The 15722-nt window shown below is 41.4% G+C and overlaps 1 protein-coding gene across 8 annotated transcripts in view; it reads right to left on the bottom strand.

Annotated features, from left to right (window-relative positions):
- The window catches only part of ppfia2 (PTPRF interacting protein alpha 2), a 178633-nt gene that overhangs the window by 33135 nt on the left and 129776 nt on the right, over positions 1–15722 (bottom strand). For 6 of the 8 annotated variants that reach the window (XM_071201806.1, XM_071201809.1, XM_071201805.1 and 3 more), the window contains exons 5-8: positions 12611–12685; positions 6277–6384; positions 2231–2452; positions 240–386 (exon numbers count right to left, since the gene is read on the bottom strand). In XM_071201806.1, the coding sequence (XP_071057907.1) occupies positions 240–386; positions 2231–2452; positions 6277–6384; positions 12611–12685 (552 nt within the window). The remainder of the gene's footprint in view (positions 1–239; positions 387–2230; positions 2453–6276; positions 6385–12610; positions 12686–15722) is intronic. The other 2 variants (XM_071201807.1, XM_071201812.1) reach the window with 1 other exon arrangement.

The raw sequence follows: 15722 nt of genomic DNA, 5'->3' as shown, positions 1-15722 counted from the left end.
CAACCAGCTGCTTGAATGTTTAATTTAATTTAATCCAGTTATATTATATGGAAACACGTCAGGCATTTCAGCTCTGATTGGTCCATGTCATTTCAGCCACCTGGACCCATAACTGTTTTGTGAAGCAACAATGTGAAAACTTCTAAGGATTGCAATGTCATGATCAAGTATGGATGCTCCCACTGACCCTCTTTCTCACTCACATGGACTTTATAAACATTTTCTTGCATTATACAGACCTGTCTGAGGAACGCCTCCTTATTGGCCAACTCGTTCTCCAGTTTGTCGTTGATGTCGTGCACGGAGGTGGACTCTCGTTGGGCGCTCAGGTAGCGTTTTTCCAAAGTCACAATGCGCTCCTCCATGTCCTCTTTCTGACACATGGCCTGCATGCAGACACACATAGTCAGAGCAATCAGAGCAAAACGGAAATATGAAAACAAAGATGAGAGCATTCTTAAAACTATTTGGGCAATGTGTTCCAGTGTTAAGTATTTTGAAGAGTATGTTTCTGATTGCTGCACAGTGTGTTTCATATTTCAGCTTTATATTTGAGACATATGTGGCTCGGATTCTAGGTAAGGGAAGTTTTTATGTAGCACATTTCAACAACAAGGCAATTCTAGGTTTAATACTCACAGAAGCATTCATTTACACTGCTCTAAAACTTCATTACAGCATCATTTGTGGACAAATAACTTTTGTTCTTGTGTGTAAACACAAAGCGGTGCAGCAATGAAGCTTTTGTTATCAGATTAGCTCTACACTGTATGTATAACATGACAGTATAATCTACACCAGAAACATGTCAAATACCAAATGATAAACAATAAAGCTTAATAAATTAGAAATCACAATCTCACACTGCTGCCATGAAACATGAGGGCAACATTATCTCTGAAGCTCTGAGAGTTCATTTCCTGAATGACGCACACCCATGCACCTGTGTTTTTTAAAACCACGTAGAGCTGAACAAACTGCTGCTCTCAGAGGAGGTAAGAACACTGGGTTGGTCTGATTTACCAGGCCACAATCATCATGTCTGCCTGCAATGATAGCAATCAATAGCAATTCCAGCCGAGGGCTATATATCAGCGTGTATTCATATGCAGTCCTCTTCACTGGCATTCACACTGACGACCACTGCATGGGCTTATGATTGGGCTCCTTAATTGCACTGTATCATGACACACACAGTCTAATTTGTCCCGTAAAGTGGCATTAAACTGTCTGTGTTGGTGCTTTACATTGCCCCACTCGAGCTTGAAATGGTGCTTGAGATTCAAACAGTGGCAGCTGCTTGTTTCTTGGGAGTTATTTGTTGTTGTGTCAGAGTGTGTCATTGAGATGTGTATACTGTAGGTTGCCTACTGGCAGTGGTGTAAAATAACCAAGTAGGTTCACTCAGGTACTGTACTTAAATAAAATGCTTTGCTACTTTGTACTGCCACTACAATATTTCACTTTTACTTCACTACATGTATGTGGTACCCTTAGTTAATTTGTAGATTCAGATATATGATTGTGAATGGGCCAATCTGCTGAATGAGTACTTTTACTTTTGGTGCTTAAAGTACATTAAGAGGCCAATACTTTTGTACAATGTAACATTTTGAATACAGGACTTTTACTTTTAACAGAGTATTCCTACACTTCGGTATTTCTACTCTACTAAACTAATCGGATACAGAGCCCCCCATATTTTAGCATGGCATGAAAAACGTATGACATTTTGCCATTGGAGACACGATCACATGTGCTTAGAGGTTCTCCTAAGGAGTGCATACGAGAGGGTATGATCTCCGATAGCAATATTCTTGCAAGGTACAGGGCTTATAGATGATATATAGTTCATTTAAACCCCCTTTTGTTGTGACTACTATGGCTACACATTTTATTTTCTATGCTTCAGTGTTTGTTCTTGTTTTGTGGTTTTTAGAATCTCTTATCTTAACTGTTGGTATTTTTGTTGCATATTTGTATAACTGTATGAAACAGGCTTTTTAATAATTGTGTACTTTAAAAAAGCAGTGTGCCTTACACTATGTGTGTTTGTGTGTGTGAGGAACACATGAATAGGGATTGTGAGAGCATATGCAAATAGAAGCTTTTTTTAGGCCACTGCTGTCTTTGATGTCTCTCTTGCAACCGTTATTCCCCTGCAAATGTGTGTGTGTGTGTGTGTGTGTGTGTGTGCCTCTCCCTGTCCCCAGAGTGTGTGTGCTGTAACCTCTTTGATGTCCCTCTGGTACTTGTGGTTCATCTCCTCCGACTTCATGAGGTCCTTCCGGGCGGTCTCCAGCTCCTGCTCCACCTCGGAGACGCGGGACGAGAGGGAGGACATGCGCTCCTTCATCTGGGCCAGCTCGTAGTTCTGCTTCTCCAGCAGGTCCTGCAGCTCCACCACCTGACCCGCATCGTGCACCGACTCCAGAGAGCCGTTGGACAGACGCTGGGGAGAGAGGAGCAACCTTTAGCTTTAGTTGGACAAAAAAAAAATCTTTGTTTTTCATTGGCCTTACAAAAAGCTTACTCAGGAATCTGGCAACTGTATTTCTTAAAGATGTTAAAAATGTGAAATAAATAAGTAATATTATTTTAAAGATGAAATTGGTTATAATTTGTGAATTGAGTCCAAAGTCTACTATTAACAAGTTGTAATCATTTTAGTATTTTTTTGTAGAGAATCATGATATTTTAAGAAAAAGTAGTTGTCATCATTTTTTGAAGTAATACAAATAACAAAAAAAGTCATACAACTACTGTATGAGATCAAATAAAAAATGTTCATAGAAAAAACTAAAAAGGTCCTCATAAGTCTAAACATCCTAAATGTGAACACAGTGAACAATCATATCATCATCTTGGTTTTTAGTGTCATCTTCAGTGTCTTTGTTGCTGCTGCAGTGTTCATTGATGAATATGTGCATGCTTGGCTTGTTATTATTTGGTATACAGGAGGACACTTAAATGCACTAAGCCAAGTTAACATCTAGTGCTTTAAAGTATACCACAAACAGCACTTTTTCTTACAGATTTCTCTATTGAAAACCTGTTTTATCCACATTGAAACTAAAAGTTAAAAGTAACTGGAAACATCCAACTCTAGAATTAGTAGGTATTTAACTCACATTAGCATGTGGAAATTAACCAGGTGGAAAACTAATTTCTGATTTCCTGTGATGCTCTCGCTTCAAGTAAGCCTTGAGAAATCAGCCTTGCTGCTACTTCAGATACTATTTCTTCTTTTGAGAGGTACACACATTAGCACTCTAATACATTCATGTTAGGGAGCCGACTCTGCCCCTGCTTTGATTTGAGATGGTGACAAAGACGACTGAGAATCACTCCAGACTCCATTGGAGAAATTGCTTTGACACTTGCATTAGAAATATGATTAGGTTTCGCTGAGTTCTCACTGCACGGGTCTCTGCATGAGGTAGATTAATGATGGGGAAACTAGAAAGATCTGACTTGAGGAAGGGTTTGAGGCATCAGAAAACAACTGTGATATCAGCTAAACTAAACGCTTTTTAAATAGCGACACTTGGTCTTTAAGTTCAAATGTAATTATGGTAAAGCAAGTGGAAAGGAAGATTGAGTAAAGTGATTTCTCTCTCTGTCTCTCTGGTGTTTCAGGCCCAGCTGCCTGTCCTCGGCCATCCATCTGTGAGGGCAAATCTAATTGGGTCCTCTGCCTGCTGCCTGTGATCAATGATAAACCCGGGCAGGGGACGAGACCCACTAAATCAGACCACCGATTTGAATATCATTGCTCCGGCATTCTCACAAAAAGAGCCAATTTATAGGTTTTAGCTAGATTTTATTGTAAAAACATCTTAACAGTCCCACAGAGGATACATTTTGAAAATGCGGAAACAATATTTATTTAGTCATATAACATTTTAAACACCTGCTTCATAACACATAGTTTGAATGTTCTCTTTGTGTATTACCTGAGAGAAGTTTTGCACCCACATGAGCAAATGTATTTTGTTTCTGCTAAATGTGGCTGGGGATAACTGCTGACCCTCCCATTGGTAGAGGCCTATTTTTCAGTGGGGTTTATTTGACAGTAACTCACTCAAATATAAAACAAATGTGAATACTGTTCAAACCAACGACTCAATCAAAAGCATTTGTGAATATCTTATTTAACATTTACAACTTTTGGTTTGGCACAATGTTGAAGGAAATCTACCGCTATATAACTATAGTTTTCTCTTTTTGTTTCAGTTAGGTGTAGAGTAAGCCAGTCAATCTGTTCTATAAGAGTGATGGTCGATACAAATATTCCAGGACCTGCTGGATGTTTACTGAATACAAAATGAAAATGGTGAAGCGGGCTTCGTCGGTCACACTGCATTAGCAGCTTATCAGCAGATCCAGGTCTGTGCTGACGGTCTGAGAGCTCCGTGGGTCAATACGCTCCTCATGAGCTTAGCTTTATTCACTCTGACTCCTGCCCCCCCCTCTCACTGACCCCTCTCCGCCTGTCACATTAATGACGCCTGAAGGACACGTGGGATGGAGAGGGGAGACGTGCACCTCTCCTTGATGACAGCCGCTGTCAATTCAGTTCTGTTTTCCCCGTCCATCCAAAGATGCACTTTATGGTTTCCTCTCATCAGCAGTGACTTGTTAAGTATAGTGAAAGTGTTTGATTTCAATTCTAATTCAAATTATATTTTAGTTAAAGGGCTCTGATTTTATATTCTCATCATTATTTACTAAATATAACTAAATCTAAGTTAATAGTTTTGATCATTTGAAAGAAAGAAATTAAACTGTTCAATATAAAAATGTTTTAAAAAAAAAAAGCATTTCATTTTTTTTTCAATTTGAATATTGTTTCGACCTTTTGAATATAGTTATTATTTTCATTTTTTACTTTCATATAAAATACAATATTTGACGTATTTCCTTAAAGATTTTATGTTTTCAGATTCAGATATAATTGTTTAAGGTTTTAAATCTCGTCTTTTCAGTTTAAAATTCAAACGAGTTAAATTAAATCTTAAGTACATCAAGTATAGTTCACGTTTGTACTCCATTGTCATTTGCAAGTGTCTCAATCATTTCAAATGTTAACCTTAAAATGATATCATTTTGTATCTGATCCCTGTCAGTCACTGTGGCTCACCTCAACACATTCCAGCTGTTCATCTACATCTCAAGTACATTTTAACTTAATTGTCTAGCCATCACCTCATTAGCCCGTACCTTTGCACAACACAGCCTGCATTGTATTACTGCTGACTTTCTTCCCCTAACTCTCCCCCTCCAGTAAGTCATCAACGCCTCTCCATTGATCCACCCAGGTGTCCTGTGTAACATGTAGATGCTGTGTCTGCATGTTGAAGGGTTTCTGCTGTGGGATTTGGAGTCAGCTGTTTTGGGCTCTCATGTGGCGTCACTTTTGTTAATGTGGAAGCAGTTACTCCTCTGTCTCTAAATTAATAACCAGAGAGCGATTTGTATTCAGCTCTGCAGGTCCACGTGTGCTGCTGCATAATATCAGAGTGCTGAGGTCACTTCTGGCTGTGGGTCACCTTGGCAACTGAATGTATGGAAACCTTTTTAAGATGTTATACTGGCAAATAAGCACCAGAAGGAACGCATTGAGCTGTGTATTACCAATAAACTGGGATTTTGACACTGAGGTAACTTGAGGAAAATAAATGAAAACTTAGACCTAATTTTTAAAAGAGTTTTTTTCATATTGTGCATATATAAACAGACTTTCAATGCATCCAGATCCATAGTGACAATGTAAGGTTTATGTCCAATGAATTGAGAATAGCAAATACATTGTGTCGCTTGAATGCCTTGTCCTGTTCAGGAATGACATTTTTTCATTGTGTTCCTATTTTAAGCTCTTAGACGAATGAAAAGATCATCTAGTTTGAGTCATATTTAACACACATTTTTGACAATTGTACTAGTCAGTCTAAAATGTAAGATTTGTTTTCTACTAGTTATGAGGTTTATGGTAGTTTCTTGTACTGGGTACATTTGGCAAACCAAATCGGTAAAATGCTTGCTTGATAAACAGATTTCATTTTGTGTTATATCTGCTATGTGAGCTTAATAATCAACTGTTTTGCCTTGTTAAATTGATACTGAGCTTTACCAACTCCAGTCTGCTGACAAATGCCAAATGGTAAAAAGACTCTCCTCCTACACTCCTACAAAGTAAGGGAATAAAACAGTTTTGTCTATTGATATGTTTAAAACATAAAATATATGTTATCAGTGTGGTCAGAGAGGTCTCACCTTGCCATGGAGATTCTGTTGAGCCTCACTTCCCTCCAGTATGTCCTCTCCGTCCCCAGAAGCCACTTTTCTCTGAATGTGAGCATTTTGTTCCCGTAAGGCCACGATCTGCGGGACGGCAACAAGAACACAGATTAGAGCAGAAATAGACACACAAAGTTTATGTTGCAGTTAAAGAGAGCTGAGATAAAAACGGTTTAATATGTGTTACTGCATTTCCTTCAATGTGGCTTTGCGACACAAGCAGAACATGTTTAAACATCATGAACATGACATCAGCATCAATAATTGTTCTCTTGTGTAACACCAGTTAATGACAGTATGTCCCTCTCGACAGGAATGTATGGAAGATGGCTTTAAGCGGCATGAAGCTGAAGAACGTGAGCACTGATACAATCACTGTAATTATCATGTTGTGTGGACAGAGTGTCTCGTTTCACTACCTTGAGATACTGTCCTTACAGTAAGTCATAATGCTGTCAGAGGGGTGACCGACAACAACCGTAATTACAGTAGCCTTTTCCTCAACTGACACCATGTGATTATCGCTCTCCTCACCGCCAGGAAGAGAAAGACCGGGCCGCTACTTGTCTCTAATAAATAACTCGACGACCCTGAGACTTTGTGGTGCCTCTCGTACTTTCCAAAATAAGGCTTTCAAGAACATGACACTTGTGGGATTGAGACAAATCATTGTAACTGAGCAAAAATGTCAACTTCTTGTGAGACACCTTCCTCTTACTTCAACGCAGATTTGAATAACACTACAGTATTTTGGTTTATCACACAGCCACACTTCCCTAGAACCTCAGGATATACCTTTGTTTGTAACGTGTGGCAGTCAGTTATCTCTTTTCCCTTGGTTTTTTGTGAATGTTGGCTTGTAACATAGAATTAACAATTGAGTAACAACACTTACATTGCGTTATCCTTCTAAAGAGGTTATCATAAACTGAAACACTGAATGAAACAGGTAAGCAGGTCTGACACTAAGGACTATTTTTTTTATAAATTGTGGTTTTGCCTTAACAAGTATGAAATTGTGAAAAATGCCCATCCCAGTTTCTCAAAGAGATGCCTTCAAATGTTTTGTTTGTCAGTCCAAACCCAAAGATATTCCCGTTAATATGAAATCAAACAGAGAAAAAGCAGCTCCATATTTGGGCATCTGGAAACATAATTTACTGCCAATCGGCTTGAACAATTTCTTGAATCAATATTTAAAATAGCTGGAGATTATTGAGTTTTTCCATCAACTAATCTATTAGTCCACTAATGGGTTCAGCAATAGCTATACAGTAGCAAACTCCAGAACACAACAGCCAATACAAACGGCAGTATATATGCTGTACTGCTAGCATGATGTGGTTACGGCTGCATCATGCTTCCTCCACTCCATACATTTCCAATAGCTTTGGAAACGCTTACATCTCTGAATACCCCAGGACTCTGAAAATCTGCATGATATTCCTCTGTTGTTCTATTTTCTTAAAGGTCTTTCCAAGCAGCCCAGGGACTGTATCTGTTATTCACAGATTCACGGTATAATCTACAGTATTGATAGTTTATTTTAAAAAGAAGTTGACATTACAGTTACTGGAGAGTCAGCTTTGTTAAAAAACGCATCAAAATATGCTCCTCCATAGGAAGGGGGGGAATTCAATGAGACAGTTAAAATGACCTCGAGTCACTTTGACAAAATGTGGTTTTAACTCAAATCCTAAAATGATTTGACAGACATGGCATTGTCATGAATTGTGAAAGGCGGGACAATGAAGGAATAATATCTCCCATACAAAAGGCACAGGGTTAACTCTGGGCATACTTCTGTTTCTGTATCATTATTCTGAGAGTGTTGGTCATTTCTCCACCTCACAGATCAAACACTAACCCCACCCCTCACAGAAAGGCAAATGAGCTGCAGACGCACCTCCAGCTCTGAAAGTACAAAGAAGGAGAAGTTTGATGCAAAATGAACATGGCGCCTATAATTTCTTTTTTTTATGTGGTTGATCTACCTCTCATCAAAAGGCAGACATCTGACGGAGGACAAGTAGCACGAGTCGGGCCTTTTTACTGCACCGCTTCGTGATTTCCTTATCTTTCCTTAGCACTTCTGTGTCGGGTGGAGAGGACTGTCTGAGGTAATGTGATGAAAGAGAGATTGGACAAATGTGAAGAGGAATGAAGGGGGGGTTTTGGGGGAGTTTCTCAGAGTATGGAAAATTGATTTTGTCAAGGTGAGAGCTGGGAGTATGTTGCTAGGCGCTTAAATTACAATCAATCATGCACTTTGGAGCAAATGCATGTACACACATATTCACAGACATATATACACAAGTCCTGAAATACTTCTTATTAAAGGAGTTCATTCTGTTTTTGTCTGAGCCTGTGTTACCTGGGGATTCCTTTGAAAAAGAGAGCTATCACTCGGGATTAGATCAGGCAGGATAAAAAAAGAAAATGTTCTCTCCGACAACGTCTTCCATCTTACTAAGAGATGTGATCTCATGGCTGTCTTTCTTTAAAAAAAATATAATCAAATCTAATTAATTTTTCTCAAGAAATTTAGTAAATAATTTTAACGTAAAACTTCAAACTTTGTTTTAAAAGCTCTTTTCTGCACAGTTTTGTTTATTTTTGTTTATTTTGCAAGAAAGATAAATCTGCTGTTTTTCTGAGCTCCTCTAATGTCACATACTTTATTATTATTATTATTATTATTATTATTATAATTATTATTATTATTATTATTATTATTATTATTATAGTATTTAAATCAAATCTGAAAACAGTTGTTGGGTTGGTTGCTCATATCAACAGGCTTCTCATGTCAATCAAACTGAGTTTTTAAACTTTAATCTCTGATTAAATTAAAAAAAGGTATGTACTATTGCCTATTCAGTCATGAATATTCAATATTATTAAGTAATATTTATCATGGGAAATAAAGCTTTCAGGGGCTTCAAAGAAAGAATATTGTTGGACTCAACAATGAACAAACATTGCTTAATAAAATATTTTATAGTGTTTATCCCATTATTATTTTATCTCTTTCTAATTGTCAAGAGACTTTGGGTGAAAATGAGCTGTAGCACGTTTACATGTTAGTTTTACAAAAAGTGTCGCAGTGTTGATTAATGTCCACTCTCCCCTATACAGTTTGTTGGACAGTTAATTGAACAGTTTATCTTCAGATAGATTCCAACACAGTGGGTATTTCAGTTTGTTCCGTAATATCAGAATGCAATCAGCAGCAGTAATCAGCTGGTGGCCACTTAAAGCCCATGAGTTTGAGAGGTCAGAGGTCACTGATTACATCTGGCATCAAGACGTTGTCAAACCCCCCGCGGGGACTCAGACCTCCATCACAAATCAATTACCGCTCCACCTCCCCGGAGCCTCTGAAGTGTGGCTGCTTTTCTTCTGAAATCCTGTTTCACTGCCTGGAGGTCCAATCCCTCATCTGTCCTCCGCTCTGACAGCTGTACTGCTAACCGTTCACCTGAGGCGATCACATGTACAGTCTCTAACCTGTGCAATGTGAGAAAACCCCACACAGTGCTACACCCTCGCTCCACTGAGATGTCTGGCAGGTACTTTACAGTTAAAAAGCCGACGTTGTCATAAAGCTGTAAAAGATAAATGCTTTAGGAACAAGCAGCCTGTCATACTCTGTTTTTACTTTTTTAAAATGTCCTCCCTTTCTGATCGTACAGAATCTAAGTTACAACAGTGACTGTTGTAAAATCATCAAATTAAGATGACATTATAAGGTGTTTACTGAGTTGGATGGTGCTTCTTATGGTATTTCTTTTTAATTCAACATGTTTAAATAGTGATATGCACAGTAGAAGATGTGTGTAATAGAAAGACATTACACTCACTTACTTACTTTAAAGGTCCCATGTCATGCTTTTCTGGTTATTACCCGTCCCCTTGTGTGTTATGTATGTCTGCATGTAAACGCTCTGCAGAGTCACAAACCCTCAAAGTACACCCTGTAGCGAGTAAAACTCTAACACAGAAAATACCTGTCGATGCTGCCCCAGAACGCCTCGTTGGACATTTCTCTTTTTCCATTGTTTACTTCTTGGGTATAGTGACGTCTTTGGGTATAGTGACGTAACGTAACGGCTTCGCGGATTGGTCCATTTGGACCAATCTACGTTACGTCTGCGGAGCCGTTACGTTTGAACCAATCAGCGGACTTCCTCACACACACACACACACACTCTGCGGGACGTTGCGAAGCTCGCTGCTGCGAGGAGCGGGACAGTGTGAGCTGGCTCACTGGTGTGGGGTCGGCGAGACAGTGTGAGCTGGCTCAGACAGCGAGACACCGCGGAACTCAGCCTGGGCACACACACAAACTCCCAGCCAGGCTGCGGGTGTGTGTGTGTGCCCAGGCTGAGTTCCGCAGTGTCTCGCTGTCTCGCAGACGGGCCACTGGGCTCACAGGCAGGGGGGGGGGGGGGCAGGAGCTCTACTACACAGAGATGATGTATGAGAAACCAATGTGAGTTTGGAAAATTGCACATAAATCTATTTTAGTAGACCTCAACAATGGAATTATGATCAGTAGAAATGGCCATGACATGGGACCTTTAAGAATATCATTGTGTGATTCTTATGTGCTAATGTTTATCTATACAGTATTTACTACTTCTCACACTTCTTAACTAAGATTGGGAAAATTCCGTATTAAGAAGATGTATTGCAATGTTGTTAGTTACACTCTATGTGCACCAACAGTATGACATTCAACATCCTGATATGGCCTCCCTAACTCCCTAAACTTCCAAAATGCTCCTTTTCATTTATAAATAAATTCCCACCACAATGTGAAGGCCTAAGAAGTTATGCATACATACGTTTTATTTATACAAATAGTTTCTTATAATCATACCATCTGGGATTCATGTTGATTTGGCACAAACAACCGTTTTTTATGTTTTTTTATTTGATTTCAAACTTGGTAATGAAGTAAGGTATGTCTCACTGTAGCCCCCTTTATAAGGCCTGAATGCAACAACATCACGATAACGCACAGGGGGAAGTATCTAGAGGCACATTAATTACATCTGCAGTACCTCAATAGTCCTAAATAATAATAATAATAATAATAATCCTTAAAAGACAAAGTGCTTAATTTGTTTGACAATTTGACTGCAGCCTTGGACTCATACCCTAAAGCAACTATCGAAAAACCAAAGAACAGTTTGCCTCTCTGACCTCCCTCTCGTCTGCACACCTTGTCAGCCGTGCTCCTCTGACCCACTCATTAACACACACACACACACGCACGCACGCACGCACGCACGCACGCACGCACGCACGCACGCACACACACAACCTGCCGCTGCTTCCCACCTGCCGTCTCTATTTCTGTCCTTGCTCTTTTTGCATGTCCTCCTCTGTCTGTCCTTCCACCCACTCTGCACGCCTCTACCCAACCTTTCCCCTGCTGATTTTCTCTCCCCTTTCCCTCTCCTTCTCCTCTCCTTCTCCTTCTCCACTTTTATTCTAGGCCGGAGTGTCAGACTGGCATATCTGACAGGCTGTGAAGTGCCAGCCTGAGGGCACACGAGTGTCTGCAGTGCAGGAGCTGTTCTCAGAGCTAAAGTCCACTCTCCTGTCAGCTATACACCTCAGCGTCTTATTTTGTTATATTCCCTGTATTGTTAAAGCAAGTGAAGCCTGCAGAGGTTTATGGGTGAGTTGACACATTTAAATAAAAACTTCACAGTATGTGTTACAGATTTCCTTCCACATACACAAGCAGTACATAACTGTGTACATTTGTTCTGTGAGTTGGAATTTGGACGCATGTTTACATGTACAGTGTGCTGCAGTATGCAGTTTAACAACATTTTAATTCAATCATTTTACAAATATATATTTTCTTTCTTTTTAAGGCTTGCTTTTTACTTACATGTATACATTTCCTTCTGGCATTGTCTGACATTTTTATTCAATTTATTTTATGTTATTTATTGGTTTCCAATTATTTCTGATACATGTCATGTTCAATTATATATACTTTGAACATCCTGATACAAATGCTGCTCATGTATTTCAATTGTTTGTGTTGTTAGTAGCTCTTTTGTTGCTTTTCATAGTAACTTGCACTTTGTGTCTGAATCTTTATGCACCTTCCTCACAATAATCCAAAACAAATATTCTAGTGACATTTAAATTCTATATTTTAGAATGAAAACAACCTGTGAGCTACTACTTGGCATTTGTTAAAAGAACTATGAGTACATCTCGATTGAGATTTGAATATTCCACATTTTGTATCCTAAATAAAACCAGCTGTGGCAGCTCCTACCTCCTGATTGGCTGCCGTGAGCTCCTCATCCAAGGCGGAAACCCTCTCCAGTGACACCCGTAGTCTCTCTCGTACCTGGAGGAAAAAAGTGGAAAACCAAAATGGATCAAGATTTACCAGTATATATATTTCAGGGCTGTCAACGCAATGTTTTTGTAACGCCACTAATTATTTTAACGTGCGATTAACGCATGTGTATTTGTCCTCGGCCCGTCCCGTAGTTTCAGAGCCCAAAGGCTTGACGTTGTTGTTCTTGTTAGTTGGATGGTGGGAGATTCTAGAGAGAGATATGGATGCAAAAAAAGGCGTTTTAAACAGCAAGCCAAGCACACAGCTGATGCTGACAGCCCCGCTCCTGCCGCTCGCTTGCGGCAGACCACGTTTGACACTTTGCCGGGGAGACGCCTGGACAACAACAGCGATAGCTAAATGGGTGGCTACAGCTTAACACTGTGGAGGACGAGGGGCTGCGTTAGATAATTCGGATCGCATCCAACGTGTCGACTGCACATCACAGCGCATTATTTTGACCCACAGTGGGAACTTCAGTTCTATTTCGTTTATGGCTTCGCCCTCTAAGGCTATCGCTATTGGGTTATCCCTCTGTGCCCCCGCGCAGCACTAAACACTTGTAGTCCACGCCCACCCGCTAGGTGGGCCCCACCCTCGGGCCTCCTTCCGGTATAAATAGGAAGGGGGCCCGGCACTCTGCTCCCTCTTTTCTTCAGCAACCAGCACAGTACTGAAGCACAGAACAAGTCAAGTCATGAGCAACAACTGTGTCCGTGATTGTCCCTCATGTAAGACGGGGTACATCATGAGCTACGACTTACACGCGATATGCGAATCCTGCCTGGGGCCAGAGACGCGGACGCGGCTCTCAGCCAGCAGGTCGCTTGTTCGCATTGTGCCCGTCAGCCGACAGGAAGCGAAGAGCGGACGCTCTAGCTGCTGTGGCTGAGGAGGACGATTGGCCCGTCCAGAACAGGGACGACGGCCTGTCTCTGGAGCCGAGTGCGGGGCAGGAGTCGGGCGACTCCTAACCCGTGTCCCTTCATGACAACTCTTTTAGGTCAAGAGTGATCACCCTGGCTGGCTTATTCCCCCCTCCTTACAGGTCGGAGGAAGAAGCCACGTCTCATCTCCTCTGTCCGGTGCGCGCGTTGTCTTGCTATACGGCGCGCACAGCGGCCTGGCGCCGTTCTCAGCGCCTGTTTGTGCACTATAGAGAGCGCTCGATCGGGCAACCTCTGTCTGCACAACGGCTGTCACACTGGCTGTGTGAGGCTGTGTCTCAGGCATATGTCTCCTCTGGGGTGGAGCCCCCGGAGAACATCATAGCGCACTCCACCAGAGGAATTTCCTCCTCCACGGCTTTGCACGGAGGAATGTCAGTGGAAGATATTTGCACTGCTGCATCTTGGTCTTCCCCCTGTTCATGTATTCATTTGTATTTGAGGGATGTCTCCCTTTCCTCTCTGACACGCAGAGAGCTGCTGTTCCCCCTCTATGATCGCAGGATAAGGTGGGACCTTCGTCTCTACTTTCTCACAGCGGCCGGTATGCATTGTTCCCAGCCTTCACCCCGTCGGGAAGATAGGCATGTTTTGATATGTTCCAGGGACGGTGATGCGCCAGTACGCATGGCACAACAGGCAGGGGGTGTTATTGAGCAGGTGTGTCTGTGCTTCTAGTGCTGGACGGACCCAGTGGGGCGCAGACTACATCATGCTTCGCCCTTAACCCAATAGCGATAGCCTTAGAGGGTGAAGCCATATACGAAATAGAACTGAGGTTACCTACTGTAACCCAGCTTCTATGAGTAATGGCGCAGCCCTCTAAGCGCTGGGCCCCACTGGCTCTACGAATAGCTGAAGAAAAGTTATATTGTATGGGAGCAGATTGCCGGGCCCCCTTCCTATTTATACCGGAAGGAGGCCCGAGGGTGGGGCCCACCTAGCGGGTGGGCGTGGACTACAAGTGTTTCAGTGCTGCGCGGGGGCGCAGAGGGATAACCCAATAGCGATAGCCTTAGAGGGCTGCGCCATTTTCTCATAGAAGCTGGGTTACAGTAGGTAACCCCAGTCTCATGCTTTGACTGAAGATGAAGACAGAGGAGCGGCATTTCACCGACAACTGTAAACAGGCTTGTCTGTTTGAGCAACTGGCTCAGTGCAAAGAAGTAGACGAGAGAGAAGTTCCAGGTTGTTGTATTGAGAATATTCAGGAGAATATTTGTCATTGTTCCAATGATAATAAGCAAACATTTACATAAAGCATATTTGTATTAAAAACTTGAAAAATATTCCTCTAAGGTACATTTAGAACAGATACAAAATGTGCGATTAATCTGTGATTAATCGCGATTAAATATTTTAATCGACTGACAGCCCTAATATATAAATATTCACTCTCAAATTATCTTAAGACTGGCAGCAAAGGGTCTGACAGATCAGACAAAAAATCCAGTCAAGGCAATAAGGGGGTTAACAGAGCATACGACCCCTCCTCTTTCCTCCCTGACAATATCACTTTGTTGTGGCTTCAAAGCGGCATTTTTTAGGCTTTTATTGCTTTCAAAGCTGCGAGGATATATCCCCTCCTAAGTTCCTCTGTGACCTCAGAGAGTCTTCTTCTGGGAGTCTGTCGGCTGTGATTGAGCGATCCCTCGCACCTATTGGATGTCCGCGCACCGCCCAATAGGATGCCGGATCTCAGAGGAGCTTGATCCTTGATAAGAAGTGAGCCGGGGTCCGAGGCGGGACGGCCCCCCTGCTGCCCATGACAGCTTTTATTCGCCGAACAGCATGTGGTTGGGCATGCTTTATAAATGAAGGCTTTTAGAGGAGAGAATGAATGGATTACAGAGCTGCTGGTGATACCACACAGGGGGCTTGGGTCATACATCAGCAGGCTGTGAGGAGGCAGGAGGAACGCTTGGTTGGAATCTACAGAATGATTACACACATTTGGAAAATATCACAAAATATAAAATCCAATGAAATATTTAAATGAATGGTTGGAAGGCAACTTTATGCCTTCCAACCAAATACCTACCTATAACAATATGAGAGGAGACATGCAAAGAGTTTGGTGCTGCTTAATGGACAGA

Source organism: Pseudochaenichthys georgianus, chromosome 23 (assembly GCF_902827115.2).
Source record: "Pseudochaenichthys georgianus chromosome 23, fPseGeo1.2, whole genome shotgun sequence".
NCBI lineage: Eukaryota > Metazoa > Chordata > Actinopteri > Perciformes > Channichthyidae > Pseudochaenichthys > Pseudochaenichthys georgianus.
Note: the sequence above shows the minus strand (reverse complement) of the source record. Positions and strands in the feature narration are given on the sequence as shown.